The 22,739-nt window shown below is 36.6% G+C and overlaps 1 protein-coding gene across 1 annotated transcript in view; it reads left to right on the plus strand.

Annotated features, from left to right (window-relative positions):
• Window positions 1–22,739, plus strand: part of VPS37A (VPS37A subunit of ESCRT-I) — a 32,045-nt gene that overhangs the window by 843 nt on the left and 8,463 nt on the right. The window contains exons 2-6 of the mRNA XM_010995707.3: window positions 10,141–10,215; window positions 12,048–12,162; window positions 12,670–12,770; window positions 19,736–19,961; window positions 21,335–21,405. Of these exons, the coding sequence (XP_010994009.1) occupies window positions 10,141–10,215; window positions 12,048–12,162; window positions 12,670–12,770; window positions 19,736–19,961; window positions 21,335–21,405 (588 nt within the window). The remainder of the gene's footprint in view (window positions 1–10,140; window positions 10,216–12,047; window positions 12,163–12,669; window positions 12,771–19,735; window positions 19,962–21,334; window positions 21,406–22,739) is intronic.

Genomic DNA, 22,739 nt, shown 5'->3' on the forward strand with positions numbered 1-22,739 from the left:
AAAGGAAAGGGAAGACAGTTTTCATCAGAGTTCTTCTCTAGGAGTGATCTACTCAATCCTTTTAAGTCTAGTAGATTTGCGGCGTCCCAACAACCTCCCCCGTCTAGCAACTACCAGTCTCTGTATTCATCTTGATTGTTCTATTTGCGTGGAATGAGGTTTTAATTTTCAGTGTGGTCAGAGTAGAAATATTTTGCAATTCAAGTTATTTAATCCATTTTTACTGGACACTGGTTTGCTGCAGCCCTTTATATTGTAAATATCTGTGGCCTTTAGTGATTTTCAAAAATTAGAACTGCCACTTTTTATTGTATGAATTATGCAAGAGTATTTACATAACAGTGCCAGGTCATGTATTTTAATGTAAAGATGTCAACATCTGAACACTATTTTAAAAAGACGTTTCATACATTTAAAATATATTTTTTCAGAGATAATAGAATTGATTAATTCGTGTTGAAGGAACTACTAGGGGCCATTTTATCTGTTAGACTAATGATTCTTCCCAAGCAAGTGATAGTATAGCACAGTTTGGGTGTGCGGGTGTGTACGTGTCTGTGTTTTAGGGGGGAGGTAATTAGGTTTATTTTTCATTAAAGTACTGGGGATTCAAACCCAGGACCTCCTGCCTGCTAAGCAAGAGCTCTACCGCTGAGCTCTAGCCCATCCCCCTCTCCCCACGTGTAGAGTAGATTTCAATTAGATACGTTGTTAAAAGGGGAAAAAAATCACAACAAAATGAGCTTGGCTAACGTGAGCCCTATTACTGATTGAACTTCAGGTGTTTCTTGGTTGTTTGTCTCAACTGTTACGCTTTTTCAGAGCTTTCAAAAGGTGAAAATTTGTGGTGTTAAACAGGAAAGAATGTAAAGCTGTTTGGTTTAATGGTAGCTTTCTTTTTGGAAAATTAAGTTCACAGATTTCTTACAAGTCTGTTTTATTCTAAATAGTGTTCTGACATGTAACATGTTAAGAGCTACTCTTACAAAATGTGCTTATAAGGTGAATCCTTTTTAACAAGCATGACAAAAGTTTTGTCTACTTAAAAGATGTCACCTTGGAATACTTTGTATACTAAACTAGTACTGCTATTGCTAAAATACTTTTTAGAATCATACCTTTGGAATTAATTGCTTTTAAGCCTTTATTCTGTTAGATATCTTCACTGCTGGCAAATTTTTATTCTTTGAAGTTGCAGTTGAATTTTTCAAATGCTCCGAAGTCCCTTGCTGCTAAGGCTGGTAAATAAGGGAAGTGATTGATGTGATCTATTTTTTTTTTTTTTTTTTTTTTTTTTGGCCTTCCAGGTAAGGTGAGATTCTAAAGCAGAAATTGCTAATCTAAGGAGTTCTGCATTGGTTTAAGAGGATCAGTAAATATCCTAAGTCAAGGGCAGAAAGGATCCATTTTATTTGTTATTTTTTTGAGCCAAAAATTATGACTGTATAATCAGACATGTGACATTATCTACATTTTTGTAATGTTATGAACAGCTAACAGCTTGATTCCTTAAAGATCTGTTATAAAAATATTTGAAGTTTTATTTTATTGAAATATTGCACATTTATTAGCTATACTTGGATGATTCTGGTGACAATTAAATATGTCATGTATTTCCAGTTTTCAAATGGTACAATCTCAGAAAAAATGTCACGCACCTTTTCTTGTTAAGACAAGGCATAAATTTTAAAGCTAGCTGATAAAAATGATCTGTGCAGTATCTGACAATATGTTGGTTGGGTAACCAAATTCAATACAACTTATACTTAAAGAATTTTGTTCATAATGAACTGAATAATGAAGAACAAATTTGTTCTTTGAAACATTAAACACATGGTTCTTTAAAAAAAAAAAGGCACTGCAATTTGGTTATTCTGAAGGTGCACTCTGCAAAAGTTGAAAGAATGTTTCAAATGGTATTTTAATGAATAATACACAACTTCATCAGTTAGGAATATTACTATTTTGTTGCATGCTGCCCCCCTCCCTCATGCTTCATAATCTACCCTTCTCCAAAATAAGGTTAGCAGCTCTTTCCTGGCCATGAAAGTATCTGACTTTTCTCCTGCCCTCCTCAGTAACCTTTCCCCACCCCATTTGCTCGTCTACCTTCCAACTCGTATTTTCTTTTAACTCCTTAGAATTCAAAAAATCCCATTTCAGGAAAGAGTCTGTTTAATTCCTTTTCTCTAATTAATGTAAACCTCTTTTTTAGTTACCTTAAGAAATTCTTGCCTCATCTTCCTCAGGCCACTCTTTAAGGTTAGCTGAACTTTATATTTCTTCATCCAAGTCTCACTGGTAAGGCAGGGCGAATGGGAAACCAAAAAAAGTGTTTAACTGAAGTATAATAACACATTTGTCTGCTATGAAAATGGAAACTGAAAGTTATGTAGATTACTAGGTTCAAGTAATATATTTCACCTTCTAAATAACAGTCATCACAATATTCAGTTTACCACTGAAATTCCTAACTCTGGGCAGGAGTAGAACTGATTCTGTTGTTTCTTCTACATCCTAAAGAAGCTCACTCTAAGGGACACTGTTGGTTTCCCATCCAAGTCTATTTCTCCTGGTTTCTTGGAAGAAAACCTGCTTTTATATGGGTTCCCAGTCTGCAGGGCCATATATTTAACAGAGGCTGTGCTCTTTCTAACCCAGTAGGTAAATAATGGTTGTTTATGCCAATGATAATGGTCTCATTCCCCCTGCTAACTATTGTGGAATCGGGACACCTGACCTAATCTTGGTCAGTGGGACTGAAGAAGTCTGCTGGGGAGCTGCTCAAAACATTTTCTTAATAATAAAGATGTCTAAAAGGAAATGCCTCTCTCTGTTTTGGATATTGTTGTGTTGCATGGGACATCTGAACAGCTTGGATCATGAAGGAAGTCAGGCTGACTACCGAATGGAATAGAGCAGAAAGATGGAATGTCTGTGGGATAATATTGTGATGCTGAATTAACCACCTTTGGACTTCTGGCTATACAAGATTATACATATACACTTGTATTATACATACAAATAGCCCCTCACTGTTTAAAACACTTGCAGCCTGGTTTTTCAATTACTTGCAGTTGAAGATATCCCAAGTGATACTAATCCCAATATTTAAAGATTCTTTGAAAGCAAAGCTGTTAAGTATCCCACTGCATTGTACCTGCAATCAAAAAATAGTAGAAACTGATGGTAAGTTAATAGTTGCCATCCTAACTATCCTGCTTTTTTTCTCTTTCACAATATCTACAGTTAATTAGCTTCTTTATTATTTAATTTCCTTAGCTCTAAAACAACAACCTGGAGCTATGTTGTGAATGGTAATTATTATCTGTAATTAACTATATAAATTCAAAGTTACACAAGTAGTACTTCTTTGTTACCTTTTACTCTGGGACATCAGCTCTCTCAAGTAAAGGACTTCATCATTTTAATCATCAGTTAGCTACATGGTAATTCTGGTGCTATTTTTAGTTTATATTCAGTAAGAAGCTAATTTGGGAGTTATTATGTTTGTCAGAATTGTTTTCTTCGCTTTCACTCTGGTATAACTAACAGTCTTAATGAAAGAGGCCCTGAACCTGAAGTCAGGGGCTACTGAGGCATCATTAGCTGGTGGTGCAACCCTGGATGTCTTTGTAACCTTAATGGGTCTTAGGACCACTGATGTGAGAGGATTGACTACCTGCCCTCTTACTGCCCAGCGCAACTGTGAAAGTCTCTTGGTTCCTTGGTATGAACACTCTCTTAGAGATAGTGAATGAAATGAATTTGAGCAACATAAATGTTAGCAAGTAAAAGTGATTGACATCAAGAAAAGTAGCATGACCTAGGTGAACTCTAAGCTCCAGTTCCTACCTGTAAAGTCAGGAGAAGTTGTGGTTCCTGTCCTGTAGGATTGTTGATATCTAAGTTAATGTTTATAAATGTTTATTAGAGTATCTGGCACACAGTTAGCTAATACCAGATTATATTACTTCTTTCCACTGCATAGAAGCGGTGTGCCTGGAACTTTGCCCCTTAGCTAGCCTGCGTGCATCTAGCTAGCTTGCGAATCCCTCACAAGCCCACCTCCAGCTCACTTATCTCTGGCAGGACTACTTCTGACTTTCCATTTCAGAAAGCAAGTCCATTCCAGAGATATTTTCTTGACAAATCAAATGTAAGATTTCATTTGAAAGATTTTAGATGTAATACATGTAAAAAAAACTAGAATATTATCTGACACACAGTAACTACTCTGTAAATGCCAATTATTTTATTTTTGTATCTTAAATATAATCCGGTCTCCATAGTCTTTAAAAATTGTTTTGAAATTTTATTTTGCTGTCAGTTGTTGGATATTCTTTCTGATTACCCAAATCTTTAAAAACCTTATAACTTCGCTGGAGAGTCTGCTATTGTATAGTTTTCTACCCTGTAGCTGTTAAGTTTAACCCCTGCTCCCAGTTGTAAGGCTGTCTTCTGTAAACTTATGGGCTGCTGAGTAAACCTGGATTTCAAACCTTTCTTTCTGTAGTTTTCACTGTCAGCTCATAAGGACTCACAAACAAACTTGATAACACAACAGATTTGTAATGAGAGAATATGTGTATATGTTTTGACCTGTCCAGTGTTATATTTTTAAAAAATGAATCTGTTGTCAGCATTTATAATTTGAGATTTTTTCATTAACATATCCAAATTTCCAACTTTTTAAAAATAGATTTTATTATTTAGGGCAATTTTAGCTTCACAGCAAAGTTAGCACAGAGATTTCCCATATAGCATCTGTCCCCCTCCAGCTTTTCTTTTACAGTAGAAAGATCCAGAAAGATCTGGCACGTAGCAACATCTTATAGTGTACTTTAAAATTATGTTTATCAAACAGCCCCATAATTCATTGAATTTTGATATATTACATCATATAGTCTGTTTATAACCAGTGATTAAGAGTTATAATTGCAGAGTACATGACATGATAAAGCATGTTACCATTTAAGAAAACTTTTGCTACATAGAGCATAACAGTCAAGTGCTGTCTCTAGTTAATTTTCCCTTAGTGGTATTAGTCCATACCTGCTTAAAAAGTTACCAAATTGCCACACAGGTAGTCATTTTCCATTTCTAGTTAAATCCGGTCTTCTCCTTCCCTCCCACCTTTGAACTTCTTCCAGGTGTCTCTGCTATCTGCTCACCTCACCCAAAAACCTGGTCATCCTGTTTTCGCTTAGTTATCCCTACCACCACGGAGTTAACTGTTTTCTCTGCCTCCCTCCAGTCTTGTTCCCTTAGCTTTTTCTTCCACATGGGCACCAGAGTAATCTTTCTAAAATTCAAATTTGACCATTTTACTCCTTTCAGTTGCTTCCGAACTCTTCCCTAGAAGAGTCCAGCCTCCTTAGCTTAATGCCTAGTTGTCAGGGAAGATGGTGATGTGACTGATGGAAAGGTGTCAACAGACAGAATATAAAGTTTCCTTAATGGCAAAGGATCTAGAGGCTTTTAGAAACCTGTTAGTTCCTGTATGAAGCTTTTCTGATTGTGTTTCCTCTGCCTAGAATGTCCACTTCATTTCCCGATTCTCCTTCCTGGCTGTTAACTCTTAGTTGACTTTTAAATGTGGGTCAGATATTGTTTTTTCCCAGAAGACCCTACCCCCCTATTCCTGTTTAGATTAGGTGCTTTCTTCTGTTGTTCCTATAGCTCTTTGCACATCTGTCATTATCCAATGTGTTCAGTGGAACACTGTTCAAAAAATACTGTGGAATAAGTGGTCCATGTTAAACAGATACAGAAAAGAAACAAAATCAGAGTTTAGAATTTCTGAAAGCCTTTATTTAATATGCCAAAGTGCTTCAGTATTGTGCAAAAGAGGCATACAGTATGAAACATCTTCCAAACAGAGCACTGAACCATTTATTTGAGCTATTTAGCTTTTTTTTTTTAATTGAAGTATAGTTGGTTTACAGTGTTGTATCAATTTCTGGTGTACAGCCTAATGCTTCAGTCATAAATATACATACATAAATTCCTTTTCATATTCTTTTTCATTGTAGATTACTGCAAGATATTGAATATAGTTCCCTGTGCTATACAGTCGAAACTTGTTGTTTATCTATTTCATATATAGTACTGTCTGCAAATCTTGAACTCCTAATGTATCCCTTCCCACCACCATTCCCCCTGGCAACCATGAGTTTGTTTTCTATGATACCACTTTTATGTGGAATCTTAAAAAATAAAAAGACACAAATGAACTTATTTACAAAATAGAAACAAGCTCACAGACATAGGTGCTCATTTTAAGTTTCCAGTTTCATAATTGTTCATTTTCATATCAACCAATGTGTGTCTGTAAATGCATGTGCTGTTTTGTTCCTCTGAGGATATTACACAGTTTATAGTCTCCTGTTTCTCACTGAACTGTTTCCTTGAGTCTTTGTGTTTGGGCTTACTGAGTTTGGTGCATGCCTTGCATGATTCTGTTTTGTTTAGACCTTTTCAGTGTATTCCTTTGTGTATTTGAGATTCCTGGCTGCCTTGTTTGTAGATATTTAACTGTTTATCATAGTCTGCCTCAGGTGATAGAGGAAGAAGGACTCGCTTTGGTATGGGTCAAGCTGAAAGTTGTCTTTTGGAAATGGAGGCTTTGTGGCAGTCAGTAGGGTCCTCAGCTACCTTAGAGGCAGCCTCACTGTGCTGTCCGAGGGGCTGGTACTACTGCTGACCACTGGCTGGAACCAGCAGGGCACCTGGAGAGTGCTGTGTGCCTCCTGGTCCACGTGTCTCCCCAATGCATGCACTGCATTACCCTGAGAAGTGCTCCTGCCTCACCCTTTGCACTCTGGTCTGCATTGAGTTGTTTCAAGGGTTTGCAAAGGCTCCTGCTTTGCGTTGGTCTTATGTTTTGGGTTGCCATTAGTTCTCATATGCCTTTTTTTTTTTTTTTTGAACCCCTATTTCTTAAATCCATTCCCATCTTTTTTATCTTTCAAAGATTCCTCAAAGTTTCTTCAGTTTATAGTACTGTTTGCTTTTCAGCACTGTTATAGATTTGCTTTTTATTTACTTATTTTACTCATTGATTTATAAAAAATCTTACTATGTGCCAGGCTCTGGGGTAGACAGTGACTAAAATAGACATGCTCTGTCCTCATGGAGCTTTCAGTCCAGTTCTAGTTCCCTCACATTCTTCTGCCTAGATAATTTTGATCAAGGCCTGGATTTCCTCATGTGGGACATAGGCAGATGATGGTGTAGGCTCAGCACAGTGCCTGGCATGCAGCGGCGACTTAGCTTTCAATAATGACATCCTACCCCGAGACCTCATGTCTTCAGACGTTTGCTCACTTGTGACTTCTAATAATGGCAAATACCAGGGTTTCAGGAAACCTGAGTACTAGTTCATAGAGAAAATACTTCATTTTGAGGAACCAGTGGAGTAGTTTCAATTCACTGATTATTTTAGTATCGTTTCATTTGCTATACTTACTGGGTAGCTGTATCAATTTGTTAGTTCGAGATAGATTTGCTTCTTAAAAGTCACTTTTTTTTTTCCTGGAGATTGAGGTGGGAAAAGGAAGTTGTCTAACCTCCATCTGCCATCTTCGTGTAGGCATCTGAATCTTACTGGAGGGGATCATCTAAACACCCTTGCTTGAGTGCCCAGCCCTGTGGGAAATGCATGACATCAGTATCTTGACTTGATCTCTTTCAGTCGCTCGCCTTCCTCTTCAGGCTGTGTGCCCCCTCAGAGCAAACACCACACTTTTTCCGTCTCTGTATTTTCATTTCCTTGCAAGATGCTGGATGTATGGTAGCTGTTTAACTGAACCTAGTCTTAGTTACAAAATCCAAGTTAACACAAAATATAAAGTTAGGAAATGAATGATTGTTCTACAAAAGGAATCTTTTAACCATAATTAGTGCCTCCCTTGCATTTCAAGTTCTGTTTATAGTTTTAGGCACTATCAAAGAAATGAGGTTGCCAGTTAATCACACATTCTGACAAAGTTATCTGTTGTTCCAGCTTTCTTTAGTCCCAGACAGATTCAGAGCCACTGAAGTAAAACCATGCTAATACACTTCTCTCAGAGAACCTAGAAAATAAAATTATTAGTGGAAGGTCATTTAAAATTTTCTCTTGTGGTGTGATTACAGTGTTACTTTAAAATATGTGTGTGTGTGTGTGTGTGTATGTGTGTGTGTATTTACAGCTAAAGAGTACTCCCTGTCTGCATGAAGATATGGCTGTAAGAATGTTTATCAGAGCATGGTTTATAGTATTAATACTTGGAAACAATCTAAATATCCAGTAGTACAAAATAGGTTGAACATACACTAGAACATTATGCAGCCATTAAAAAATGTTGTAAAATAACATTTACTGATTTGGAAAGATTTTTTTTCTCAATGAGAATGAATTTTTTTTGGAATAAGTTTTTAAAAAGTTATTTAAGATACCAAAAAAATTCAAAATCACATTTGTAGTAAAGATTCAGGAAATGATTCTTATTTTAATTAAGTAAAACAAACATCTGCCATTTTTGTCCAATGCAGCTAGCATAGAGGAGGAAAAAGTTTTCCTGGACTCTCTTGGGGTTCCTAGCTGGGTCTGCAAATTAAACTGACAAAGACAGAGTAATAGGAGAAAACCTTACAGACTTAATTAATATAAGTTTTATATGACATGGGGGCCTTCAGAAGGAAATGAAGGCTCAGAGCAGCAGACCTGAGAATTTTGTGCAAGGCTGGATGACGAGTGGACAGTTGGGAAGGAGTATGATGGGTTAAGAAGTGCGACACTGCAGATTCAGTGGCAGACTACCTCAGGAAGGCAAGTTACATAAAGTTTTTGATTTCCCAGTGCATGTAAGAGTTATATTTGCGCTACTGTAGTCTGCTTAGTGTGCAATAGCATTATGTCTAAAAAACAATGTGTGTATCTTAATTAAAAATACTTTATGGCTAAGAAATGCTAACCATCTTCTGAGCCTTCGGTGAGTTGCAACCTTTCTGCTGGTGGAGGGTTTGAAATATTGCAAGAATTACCAGTATGTGACACAGAGACGTGAAGTGAGCAAATGCTGTTGGAAAAATAGCCCCAATAGGCAGGGTTGCCACAGTCCTTCAGTTTGTAACAACAACAACAAAAGGCAGTATCTGTGAAGCACAAAAAAGAGAAGTATGCTTGTAATTGTAGTAAACGGGGGCGGGGGCAGGGAGAATGGTTGTGGGGAGGACAATGATGACAAAGCAGGATCAGTTCATTAGGATTCTTCTTGGCATCGCTTTGTCTTCTGAGATCACAACCTTTCCTCTTGGTATAGGGAAGGCAGCTCTTAATGCGGTTTTATGACCTGTTTAAAGGAAGAGGGGGGATGAGGCAGAGGTCAGAGTAACCTTACTGTTTCTGCTACTTTCTTACATTCCTTTGCTTAAAATATTCAAGATGCCAAGGTGCCACATTTTGGAGCACATCCTGAACCCCATCAATTGCCATAATTGACCAGTTGTTTTAGAATTTGGTAATGATGGTTCAGCTCTCGTTAGTATTACAACTATTACCTTCAGTTATCTTTGCTACCTCATTTGTAAAGGTAACTTGTCAAAAATTTAAATAAATGTCAAGAATATAATTGCAAGACAATGAATTGAACACTTCCAGCCAATGATTTAAGTAAACATTATTTTAATGAAATTCACTTTATTTTCTATAAAATTTTCTGTAAAAATACAGTATCTGGAAAACTGAGTTAAAACTTTAGTAGTACAGATTTAGACAGGCTCCAACTCAGATGTGTATTCTAAATGCTTATTTAAGAATAGCTAACGTATATTGAACAGTCACTAGCATTACGTGGAGGGCTTTACATGCATTATCTCACTCTAACAACTCTTTTAGATAGACGGATACTTTTAACATCCCCATTTACTATTTGAGAGTGAAGACTTAAACAAATTAAGTTGCCTGTGAGCACACAAAGAAATGATAGAGAATGAGAACCCAGGAAGCTTAATTTAAGAGGTCATGCTCTTAATCACTAAGATGCTCTACTTGGCTTTGAACTTGTGGAGTAGACCCAAAGGTTTAACATTTGTTTTTAACATTTATGGTTTTATAAGTTCAGGTAAATATTTTTCTCAAATTTTCTCCTACAGTATAGCTGAAATACAGAAAGATGTGGAATACAGGTTGCCATTCACCGTAAACAACCTGACAATTAACATTAATATGTAAGTAGAATTGTATCCTATTTTTTTCGTGTAATATGACTTTAAAAAATCTTTTTATTGTTTCTTAATTATTATTAGAAGTAAACTGTTTAAAATGAACTTGTTTTCCTTTCCCATAACAATTTCTTAAACTCACACAATTTAATAAAATAAAAAATTTAAAGACATCATTGTAATATAGCCTTAAGAAACTATATGAGGAAATGCAATAAAAAGATGTAGTAATAATCCTTAGTACTAAAATCGTTTTTATTGATTTGCACCAAAGTCTTGACTGGAGGTCAGCTGAAAGAGTAAGAATGATGATGACAAACAACCAAAGGGATCATGTGTGGAAAACCATTAGAGGGGTGTTCACCTTGACATCAGAAACAAGTGAAAATATTCTAGTTCGCAGCAACAGATAAACTACATCAACCAGAAAGTTCAGGGCTGAATTTGATCTGCTGAATATTTTTAAAGAAAAAAAATTAAAAGTTAAAAATATAATCATGAGGTTATAATGTTACAAAGAGGAAAAGTTGGACAGAGTGATCACTGAAGTACTCATTTAGCCTTAAGTGCAATTACTAGTCCTTAGTATGAAAGAACGCAGTCATCACCTCAGATTGTATCAGGTGAGTGGCTGCTGGAGTGAGTGGTGGGTAAGGTGAAAAGGCACCTAACTTGAAGACAGGAACTGTGCTTTTTCATCTTCATAGCTTCATTGCCTAGCATGGTGCCTGCACATAGGAGGCTTTAGTAAATCCTAGTTGAATAAGTGAGTTAAAGCATGAATATATAACAGTGCCAACCATTAAGATACGTTGTCTTGATATATGGGAGCTTTTTGCATCCTCACAGCAGCCCTGCAAATTGGAGCAAATGACAGATACATAGGTAGTGAATAGCGTAATCAGGGTAGTTACTGCACATTGGTTGGGCAACAAAGGCCATTTATTGCCTTTTTTACCAAACTAGTTTAACCTGTTCAATGATATAAATGAAATAATCATCACATGCCCTAGGTGGAGCTAAGTAGGAGGAGCCAATAAGGACTTCATTTTCTTCTTGACAATAAATAATTTTCTAAGCCAGAAGAGGAAGAAAGGCAATTTAAAGGGACATATTCGTCTGAGTTTTGGAGATTTGGAAAACAGGGTTCCATATCCAGTAAAATCTCGTTTTTAAAGACTTCACTCCCTAATCTTAAATTTGTAGTAATTCAAAAAAGGTTCAGATTTTTTTTACTCTTTTTCTTTTTTGTATTGAGAATTTACTGTTCTTCACTTGAAACCATGTGCTTGACCTCAAAGTTGGGAGAGATGTGTTAATTGAGACATTTAGAAGACAGCTACGTTGTTCCAATCCTAGTACTCTCCATTTTATCTGCTTTTTAAAAAGTCAATATATAGTGAAATCATTCTTGGCAGCATTTCAAAAGTAGGAAAACCATATGGCCTGAACCTGTGGTCTAATATATAGCCAGTCTGGGTTAATATGGTTCACCTAGTACAAATGCCTGATCTAATTGTTAGCTGAGATTTTCAATAGCTTGGTATATTGTGTTTGAAAGCAGTTAAAATTGGCCTGGTGGGAAGAATAGTCTATAATTCTTGGTATCCTTATTCCACATTAAGGTTTTACTATATTAAGTTACTTTATAGTCTTGTTGCCAAGGTGTATCTTTTTGTATATTTTAATTGACTGAACAACCATAATAGAGCACTTATTACAATCCAAATGAAAATATAAAAATGTAATTTGCTTTTGAATAACTTTAAGATTATGACTGTGTACTATAACATCTGTCATCTTTGTTTTTGTTTTTCAATCTGTTCTACTTTTACCAGATTGCTCCCTCCACAATTTCCTCAGGAAAAACCAGTGATCAGTGTTTATCCACCAATACAACATCACTTAGTGGACAAACAAGGAGTGTATGTTACCTCTCCGTTAGTAAGCAATGTATGTATGTGGTATAATTTATTTCAAACATTTTCACTACATTTAATAGATAATACTGATTTGAAGGTTATTTGTTTTTCAGTGGTGAGCATCTGTTGATGTTAGAATTTTGTAGCTCTTCCATAGTTGTTAGGAAGGGATAAAATTCAAACATGCCTTAAAGTTCCTAGAATATGTATATGATAGATTAACATGAAGAACTATAACTTAAATGTACTCTCGGTATTTACCTTTGAACCTTCAAATTATTGTAAATAGTGAAGTGTGGAACTATTTCAGCTCCATCATTAGCTAAATTGACTTTTAACATCATCTATGATATTGATTCTATAAGAAAATATTGTAAGATGTGGATTGCTAGCATGTTCATTTGACACAATATCTTCTGCTTTTCATTTCATTCTTGACTTGCAAAAGTAGATTTAAGATTAAGTTCTAGAGTGACGCTTATCGTGATGAGACTTTCTGAAAGTGATTTTGATTATCCTGAATTACTGTTACTTTTAGTTTACAATGCACTCAGATCTTGGAAAAATTATTCAGAGTCTATTGGATGAGTTTTGGAAGAATCCTCCAGTTTTAGCTCCTACTTCAACAGCATTTCCATAGTAAGTATGTATGTAACAAATAAAAATGTGTATATGTTTATTTAATCAAAATATAGTTTAAAAATGCAAATGGTGTTAAGAGGCAACCCTCTACTTTCTGCATCCTCTCATTCACACAAATACTCCTACTTTTCAGAGGCAACTTTGTTTTCTTTTTTTTTAGCTGCTTCTCTTAGTATTTTACCTTCACCTTTCTGAATAACATATACATACTGCTATCTCTTGATTCTTTCATTTTAGGTATAATCTGTTGACTTCCTGTTATGATTGGGAGGATTTTAGTTATCTTTCTCCTCATCCTTTCAGTGAAATTATATCATAGTTTTTACTTAAATTCATGTTTGGGATTTTCATTACATTGACTCTTTAAATATTCTCTGCTGTTGAACCAAGCACTTTATCATGATTACATTTCCTCATGGGATAACTTTGCTTTTTTCTGGAGTTAATTCCATTTTCCATTGGTTTTGTTTCCTTTGATCTTTTTAATTTTCCACATCTTTCACCAGCTCTGAAAAATACTTTTCAAGTCGTTTCTTCACATCATCAAACCTGTCAGGTGATCTCTAGGTTCTGCTGCACAGCTGTCGTCCTGGGATTTCCCTTTCCCACTTTCCTGTATTGGATTCTCCTTTTCCTGAATCCTATGTTTTTTTCTCTCTCAGGCTATTTCCTAGTTTTTTGCTTTACTGCTTCTCAGTAGTTTCCTAAGTAAAGATATGTTCCAATAACTAGAGGTGAATATCAAATTACCCTGAAACGTGTGGTTAAAATAATGATGGCACTTATTTTCCTGTGAGTCTGTAATTTTGATTAGGGACTAATGAAGATACTTTGTTTTTGCTCCACGTTTTGCATCAGCTGGCATGGCTTAAAACAATGAACACATTTATTTTGCTCACTAATCGTCAACTCAGGAAGTGTTCTTCAGAGAGCTCTTGTCTTCTCTCCTCACATCAGAGGCCTTCAACTGGAGCACCTAGGTGTGACCCGGGCTTCCTCACATCGTGGCAGGGCTCCCAGGATGAACATCCTGGGAGAGCTGTGAGAAAGTCATCTTCGCCTTCTCTGACTTAGCTGCTGAAGTCATTCAGTGTCACTGTTGCTTTATTCACTTTGTTGAGGCAATCAGAAAGTCCTGACCAGGGGAGGAAAAGTCTTTTGCTCTTCATGGTGGAGTGAGTGGCAAGTCTGGGAAGAGCATATGGGACCAGAAATACTGCTGTAGCCATTTTTAGAAAGTACAGTATGCCACAAGATGCTTGGAAGAATAATTTTGACACTTTTTTTAAAATCTGCAAATGGCCTAATATACCCTCACACTTAATAGTTTATGAAGTTCAAATTCTGTGTTGAAGTGGTTTTTGAAAATTTTGAAGGCATTTTTCTATTGTCTGTACATAAGCTTCTATTGCTAAGATGTCCAATGCCATTTGGATTTCTAATCCTTTGTAACTTTTTTATCTGAGGTATTCCGAAATTGCATGATGGTGCAACTTGTAGTCTTTATAATTCCTCTTCCTGCAGTACTTTTTTGGCTTAATTGTCCTGTCCTTCTACTTAATTTCCAAGAACTTTTTCTTATTTCACAGTCAGGTGGCATCTTCAACTGGTTGGAGATCTGCTTAGGCTAGCTTACCCAGGTCATTAGGTATATCAGCCCCAGCCATCATCTTTGCCCTCCTGTGTCTTTGTCCTGGACATATGAGCCTTACTGACATTCCTTATCTATAAACTAATTCCTGTCCTCTGTCAGGATGGGGTTAGATATAAACTCATTCACCTTATTTGAAGATAGAAGCCAACAAGTTTGCTTGTTCTCACTTCAAATAAGTTCTGTGAGCTAGTACACATTATTAAAAAGGAAGTCTGATATATTTCTTAGATTATTTTATAGGTTGTACTTGCTACTGAGATCAAAATAAAGCAGATTGGTTCAGAATTATTAAGACTGTTTCAAGGATAGGATAAGTATTCTCTTATATTCTTTCTAAATAGCTTGTATTTATATACATATTACCAATATATACCTTTAGATAAAACTAAAGTTCTAAGATGAAGATGAGCCATACTTTGAAATGAACGAGCATATTAGAAAACTTTTTTTAACTTAATTTTTTTCGATCATAAATTCACTTGGCTCAAGATTTTAGGAGTATAAAGCGGTTTGGGGTGAAGTCTCCTTCCACTTGTTTTTCCCTTGCAACTTAGTCTCTCTTCTGTTGGATCCAGAGTTGTTTGGCTGAGTCTGTATATATAGAATTCCTGAGATATTTTATGCGTATACAAGGAAATATGTATATGTAGGATTTTATTCCCTCTTTTTTTATACAAATGGTAGCCTACTATTCCCTTGCATTTTTTTTTTCCTCTCACTAATTGATATGGTTTGGAGAGCTTCCAAGTTGCTATATAAAGCACTTCCTCATTCTTTATGGCTGCAGAGTATTTGTTTTATGGATGTACTATGACTTAGTAAGACTACTATTATGGATATTTTTATTGTTTCCAACTTTCCTAAAAGGTCCACCCTCCTTCTCCATCAGTGATGCAGTGTAAAAATGTTTTAACGAAATGTAAGTGTATTTGTTGGGTACATTCTTGAGGTGGTATACATATTTGTAATTTTGACAGGTACTGCAAACTTGTACAGAGTAAGTTGTACTAATTTCTACTCCTTTACACATTGCTTATTCCCCCACACCTTTTGCCAACGTAGTATATTTTGCCAGTGTAGTATATTATGCCAGTGGATCTTTGCCAATTTATAGGCAGAAAATGATATTAGTATAATTTTTTTTGTATTTATCTTACTACCAGTGAAGTTGAACATCTTTTCCTTTGATTTGAAGATGTTTTTCTTTCTTTTTCTTTAACCTGTGTATTCTATCTCTATTTTGCTGTTGGATTGTTAGTCTTTTATTAATTTGTATGAATTCTTTATATAATAGAGAATTTATCCCTGTTATCTGTGATATGAGTTTCAAATGTTTTCCCCAAATTTGTTGTCTTTACTTATGTTGAGCTTTGTCATGTAAAGTTTTGTTCCATTTTGTTTTTTTAATGTCATGGAATTTGTCATTATTTTCTCTTATGACTTCTGAATTTGGGATCACGGGAAGTCCTTTCCCACCCCACGGTTTTAATTTCCCAAGGCTCTCTTCCAGTTCTTTTAAGATTTTTTTTTTAAACATTTTAAATCTTTGATCTTTGATTTGGTTTTTTAATCCTATTATAAATATGAGAGTTGGGCTCCAGTTTAATTTTTTCCAAATTTCCCAACACCATTGACCAATCTATCCTTTTCCCACTATTTTGAGATCCTGTCTTTATTATATCTAAATTGCCATGTATGTTTGGGATTTTTCTGGATTTTTTAATTTAGTTCCATTGATCTACCAATATCCATTTGCCAGTATATGCTTTAAAAAAATTCTTTTGATTATTAAGGTTTTCTGATGTGTTTGGCTATATGGCAAGGTTAATCTCTCTTTACCCTCTTTTTTCAGATACTTTTCCTTCTATCCTTTTTCCATGTAAACATTAGTATTATTATAATTTCAAAATCTGTGACAAATGTTTTCTGCCAGCATAATTCCAACTCATGTTTATTTATGTCATTAGGTGAAATAATAGTATTCCCATTTTAAAAACTGTTCAAGCTTGATCTGTTTTGAAACATGTTTCAGTACTGTGATATGTGTTTTTTCAACACCACCAAGTAATTCTCCAGTTCTCAGCTGACATTGACTGTGTTTCCTACAAATTTAACTCCATTCTGATGCTATCTACCTGGAGATGGCATCAGATTCCACAGATTAAGGGCTCAGTCTAACAGACTGCCCCACTTCACACACCAATCAAAAATCCACGGGCTATTATTACCTATGCTTCTGATCAACTGGTTATAAATCAGAGGGTCTCATGACCCTTCCTCGGGTTTGATTAATTTGTTAAGGGGCTCATGGAACTCAAAAATAAATTTACTTAGGTTTACCAGTTTATTATAAGGGATATTATAAAGGGCGGATGAATAGCCAGATGAAGAGGTACAGGCAGCCTGTCATTAAGGCTGATGATTTCTTACAGATTTTCTGTCTGGATAATCTGTTAATAGAAGTGGGTATTAAAGTCTCCAATTTTTATTGTATTGCTCTATATTTCTCCCTTTAGGCCTGTTAATATTTGCTTTATATATTTAGGGGTTCCTACGTTGGGTGCATAAATAGTTATGTTATATCCTCTAGTTAGAGTGACCCCTTTATCATTATGTAATGCCCTTCTTTGTCTCTTATTACAGTCTTTGTTTTAAAGTCTGTTTTGTCTAATATTAGTATAGCTACCCCAGCTTTCTTTTGGTTTCCATTTACACGTAATATCTCTTTCCCTCCCTATACTTTCTGTCTGTGTGTGTTCTTACATCTTAAGTGAGTCTCTCCATATGCATGAGATAAAACATACCTTTAAGGACAAGACTAGGCGATGAACCTTATTCAACCCTATCCTAGCTCTTGACTCTCTCTGAAACCTTTGTGATTGTCCAAGCAACCTATTTTATTTTTAATTGCTCCCAAGAATTGAGGGTGTACCAAGACCTGTCCTCCCAAAGAGGAGGATCTCAACTCCTAGATTTAGGCTGATTGGAAGCAAGACCCTCAGGCAGCAGCTTTTAATGAATGCAAATATAAACATTCCTGTGGGACCATAAGCTTAAGTCCTGGTGGCCACCAGAGCCAGGTGGCCTTGAGGTGTCCCCTGGGCAGCAAAAATCAGGACTCCAGACGAGTGTATAAGCTCCTTTCTGAGAGAGAATGGTGAGCAGAAGTGCAGCAGAGGGAAGAGTGCAGGGGTGGCGTCCACTGGCCTCCTTTCCCTGAGAGCCCCCCTCAGACCTCTCCATGGGCGCCAAGCCTGAAGCCTGCCCCAAAGCCCCAGGACAAGCAGTGAGGCCTCTTAAGACTGTGGGTACGTTTACATCTGCTGTCTGTGCATTGCCCCGGTGTGGTGGCCTGCACAGAACTGTCTACAGCTGTTACAGTCCTGTGAGACTCGGGAATGTAAGCCAGGTGAGCAAGGGGCATTCCCTGGTTGAAGCTGCAAAAAAAACAAAGCACCAGACACTTGTAAGATCTCACCTACAAGACATGCTGGTGTTTTTAGAACGTGGCCGAGGGAGAACTTTAAGATAAAGCCCACCCTCTGAGGTCTTTGGAAAGGATTATATTCTGCCCTTAGATTTGTGTTTAATTAGAAGCCTGCCCCTCAGGCTGCAGCAGTGATAAGCTGATAGGCCTCCTTCACAAAAAGACTGAGCTCCTGTTGCCTCTTGCTATGCCCTGAGGGTGGTAACCAATTATTTAGTTATAATCTGTGAGACCTGTGAGTGCAAACCCTGATGGAAGTCAGAACCAGGCTATGTTGAGGTGTCCCCTGGTGGTAGCTGCAAACATCTGGCTGCCAGGCAAGGGTATAAGCTCCTTTCTCTGAGATACCGGTGCGCTGGAGGGAGGCAGAGAGCGAGTGCAGAGATGGAGTCCACAGGCTTCCATTCCCTGAGGGCATCTCCATAGATGCCTGGATGTCAAAGTTCCCAGACAAGCGGGTAGGCCTGTTTCACAGAAAGACTGTGGCTGTGTTTCAGTCTGCTGTCTGTGCAGTGCCCTGGGGATCGTAGCCTACCAAGAACTGTCTCTCTGATTGTTACAGTCCCCTGGGACCCAGGAATACAAGCCCGCCTGGCATCCAGAGCCAGGCAATCAAGAGCTATTACGTGGGCAGCAGCTGCAAAAACCAGGACACCAGGTGCATGTAGGAGCTCCCCTCCAGGAGATAACTGGCTCTCCAGAGCACAGCAGATGGGGAGCAAGATGTCACCCAGCAGCTTCTATTCCCAGGAAGTATCCCAGCAGGCCCCTAAATGTATGTTAAATGGATGCCTGCCCCTTTGGGCTGATGCTTTAAGATTGGCAAATAAGCCTCTTTTGCATTAATTCTGGGTGCCACTTCTGCTCTGGGCCCTGGGGCAGGGGAGTCAGAGCATGGGAGTCCTTTAAGAGCTGTTTTTTAGTCCGCTTATATATACCCTGTGAGTCTTGGACAGCAGTTCCTCGTCTTCAGAGCTAGATGTTTTGCGGGTTTGTCTGTCAGATACAGGCTTGTCTATTGCCAAGGGTGAGGTTTATGGTGAGATGTGCCTCAGCCTCTCCTGCCTGCTTAGATGTCATTTTCTTCCTGTTTGCCCACTGTGTAGGAGTCACTCAGCTAGTTGCTAATTTTTTTTCACAGGAAATTGTTCCATATGTAGCAGTAGATTCAGTGTGTCTGTAGGAGGAGGTGAGTTCAAGATCTCCTGTCACCATCTTCAGCCAAAACCCAGTATTTATTATCTTGCAAAAATGAATGGTTTTTCAATCATATCTTAAGTTATACTGCTGTGCCACTTTTTCTGACAGATACACATGGCTTTTGTATGCATCCTTTAATATTTTAACAGCAGCTTATCTATACTTAATTTAATATTTATATTTAATTTTTCTTTGAAATTTCTAGAAAAGCAGCCTTGAATTTCAGTCAGATTTTTTCCAAATGTAGTGAAAGCAACTTGAATAGATTTTCTGGATTAAATGTTGTTCTCCATTTCTTCTGTGAAGGTACTCATTGATGCCAGTAGAATGCTCAAAACTCACATATGACTTATTTGTTCACTTTTCATGGGACCAGTCGAATTGTATGTTTTCTAAAACTTTTCATGGAAGGAAACCAAGAAGGTTCATATTTGATCAATTTGTATAGTATCTAATTCAGTTGTATAATTGTAGTAGTTATTGGTACCTGCCATAAACAGATCCCAGCTATAATGTGCGACCATTGCTATTTAGAACAATTTAGAAATAATTATACAACTTACCCCGAAAATCTAATCTTATGTTTATTCTAATCTTAGGTTTTCCTCTTCTTCTCTTTAGTCTGTATAGTAACCCAGGTGGGATGCCTCCTTATGCTTCTCAGAGTTTTCCATTTCTTCCTCCATATCCTCCTCAAGAAGCCAACAGGACTATCAGTTCTCTGTCTGTTGCTGACACTGTTTCTTCTTCAACGATAAGTTACACAACAGCCAAACCTGCTGCTCCTTCAGTTGGTGTCCTCTCAAACCTGCCATTGCCTGTTCCCACGACAGACACTTCCATACCGGTTGGTATCCTCAAATATCTATATTCTGTACTCTGGAAATATTCAGTCAATAAACATACACCTCCTTGTACCAGCAACTAAGGCACAAAATAGGAAAAGATTAAATCACATTTTCAACTTAAGTAACAGTGTCAGAGAGGTGACCAGCAAATAATTAAGCAACTGTAAGTAAGGATCTTCCAATATAGAAGAGGTAGTCTAGAGGTCACGGGAAGACTCAGTTGAGGGGAGAGGTCAGTGCTCCCAGGGATCAATGTAGAACTAAATGGGAAAATGTGATTCTCTTTTTTACATCACTTTGTCCTTGGTGCTTTGACCATGCCTGATACATATAGTAGGTGTTCAGTTAAAACGAAGCAGATGAGTGAAGAATGAATTGACACTTGAAGGCAGATTTTTAGATGGTAATGAATTTGCCAGGGTGACAGGGGTCACATAAAGTGTTCTGTGAAGAGGCAGCAGCACTGACAGGCGGGGAGGCAGAAGCTAGATGGCGTATTTGTGCAGGTGCCTGTAGCGGAGCTCTCTGGTCGTCACACAGGCAAAGGCACAGGAAGTGGTCACATGGGAGAAGCATGTATCAGCCACACGTGCAGAGGGTCTACTATAGCAACCATGGGCTTCTAAACCAATGTCCCACTGGTTTAAAAAATCATGTGTTCTTAAATTAAGATGTGACTATGTGCGATGTTTTTGAAGAAGAAACTACTGTTTGGACATAAAACATATTAAAGAGATTTAAAAACCTTAATTTTTAACCATTAGTGAATATCACCAATAGTAATACTCGGATATTTAACAATTTTAATATCCAACTTTATGAATTTTAGTGTTTGTAATAGTTTAGAATATAGACTCAAGTGGATTTTGTTAGTAGTATAAATAAAACTACAAGAGAACTTTTTATGGGTCCTTAATTTTAAAGTCATCTATATTCAAACTATGGATACTCTATTCCTTATCTGCCCTGTTGTCTCATGGAACTTGGTTATGTAACTATTCAAACTTTTGTCAACTTACTTTTTCTATACTTAATGCCTTTCACTTGAGTCAGACACATTCACCAGTGAAACCCACTGATAATTCTCCACATTTGTCCCCAGATACACTTAAGAGATTTATTTTACAGCCACATACTTGCCCAAGTAAGAGAGCTAACACAGGTACTCACATAATACCCACCAAAAAAAAAAAAAAGGTAACCCGATGTGTATAAAGGTGCACTGAAAAAAATAGTGAAGAAAGGGGAGTAAGGACTATAAAGTGCTAAGATGACAGTTATGGGATGCAGTACATTAAAAATTATTTGTATAACTAAATAGGAACATTCAAAAATACGGCTGGAATTTAATACCATTTCAAACTCTCTTTAGATAAGCCAGAATGGTTTTGGTTACAAGATGCCTGATGTCCCTGATGCATTTCCAGAACTCTCAGAACTAAGGTAAAAAACAAAACAAAACAAAAAAAAAAACCTTAGATAGTAATGTTGGTATTTGTTATCTGTTTAATTTGTAAATACAAACCATCATTTTCATATCCATATGAAATAAAAAGATTTTTAAAGTCTGCACTATTCCTTTAGTATAGTTGTCCTAGTGGAAAAGCTTTACAGATCAGTTGTATGTCTTGTAGGCTGTATTTATTGAGTGCCTATTCTGTACCCAGGGATTTTTGTAGATGCTGGGAATGATCTAATAGTTACCAGGATAACAGTGTCCTTTCTCTCATGTAGTTTACATTCTCATGAAAATTATTTCCAAGTACATGATTCTTGGAGGTTTCAAAATATATCTTGGCCTATTTTAGACCTTTACATTATTCCTTTAGTAGATAGAACTTTGTATGTAGAGAAATAGGTTGAAGTTCTCGGAAAGTACTAACAAGGAGTTTTTATAGAGCCAAAATTTATTCAAATTTATAGCAAATAAGTTTGTAGTATTCAAGTTTAAGGTATCATTTTTCATGGAACAGTGCTCCTCTAAGATGTTCCATTAAAAAAAAAGTGTTTTGTGGCCACTGAAGTTTGAGAAGTATTGCATCCTTTATACCCCTGTTGAAGGTTTATAGTACTCATAAGGCTGTTAATTACTAAGATTGTGGAATGCAATTTAAAATGTTTTGCAGTTCTTTTTGTCTTTAGTATATATCCCACCAGGGATGTACAGCCAAATCCAGTAGTTTAAAAAAAAGTTTAGCTTTATTTGACCCAATGTGTAACAGTCATTTCTAGAAAATAGTAATTTATGATTTTCTGCTAATAATATTAATTAATGAAGTTTATGTCACATACACATTAGGATTAATGTTTGCAACAACCCCATAAAGTAGGTATTATTGTTGCCATGTTATAAAGGATTCTTTTATTTTTTCTTCCTTCCTTCCTTCCTTTTTAAAAAAATTATTATGAAAATGTCAAAAGTACAAAAAGGAGAACCTCTTTGTCTTGCTTCGTATACTCTTCTTCCAGCTTTTCTCAGGAAGTATGGGTATGGGTCAGGGTTATTTTAAACCAAATCTCAAATATCATTTTCACCCAAAAGTTCTTCCCTAAATTTCTTCACCAGGTTAAGACTTTTGCTTTGCCATAACCCCAATCCACATCATCATCATAGCTCACAATATTAATGCTGATTCTTTGATTATTTTTCCAGTGTCTTAATAATTAAACCTTTTGGTTGGTAAGTTTATTTAAATCAGAATTCAAAGCAAGATCTACCTATTGCATTTGAATACTATTATCTCTTACATTTCTTTTCATCATGAACCATTTTCCCA

Source organism: Camelus dromedarius, chromosome 22, assembly GCF_036321535.1.
Source record: "Camelus dromedarius isolate mCamDro1 chromosome 22, mCamDro1.pat, whole genome shotgun sequence".
NCBI classification, from domain to species: Eukaryota; Metazoa; Chordata; class Mammalia; order Artiodactyla; family Camelidae; genus Camelus; species Camelus dromedarius.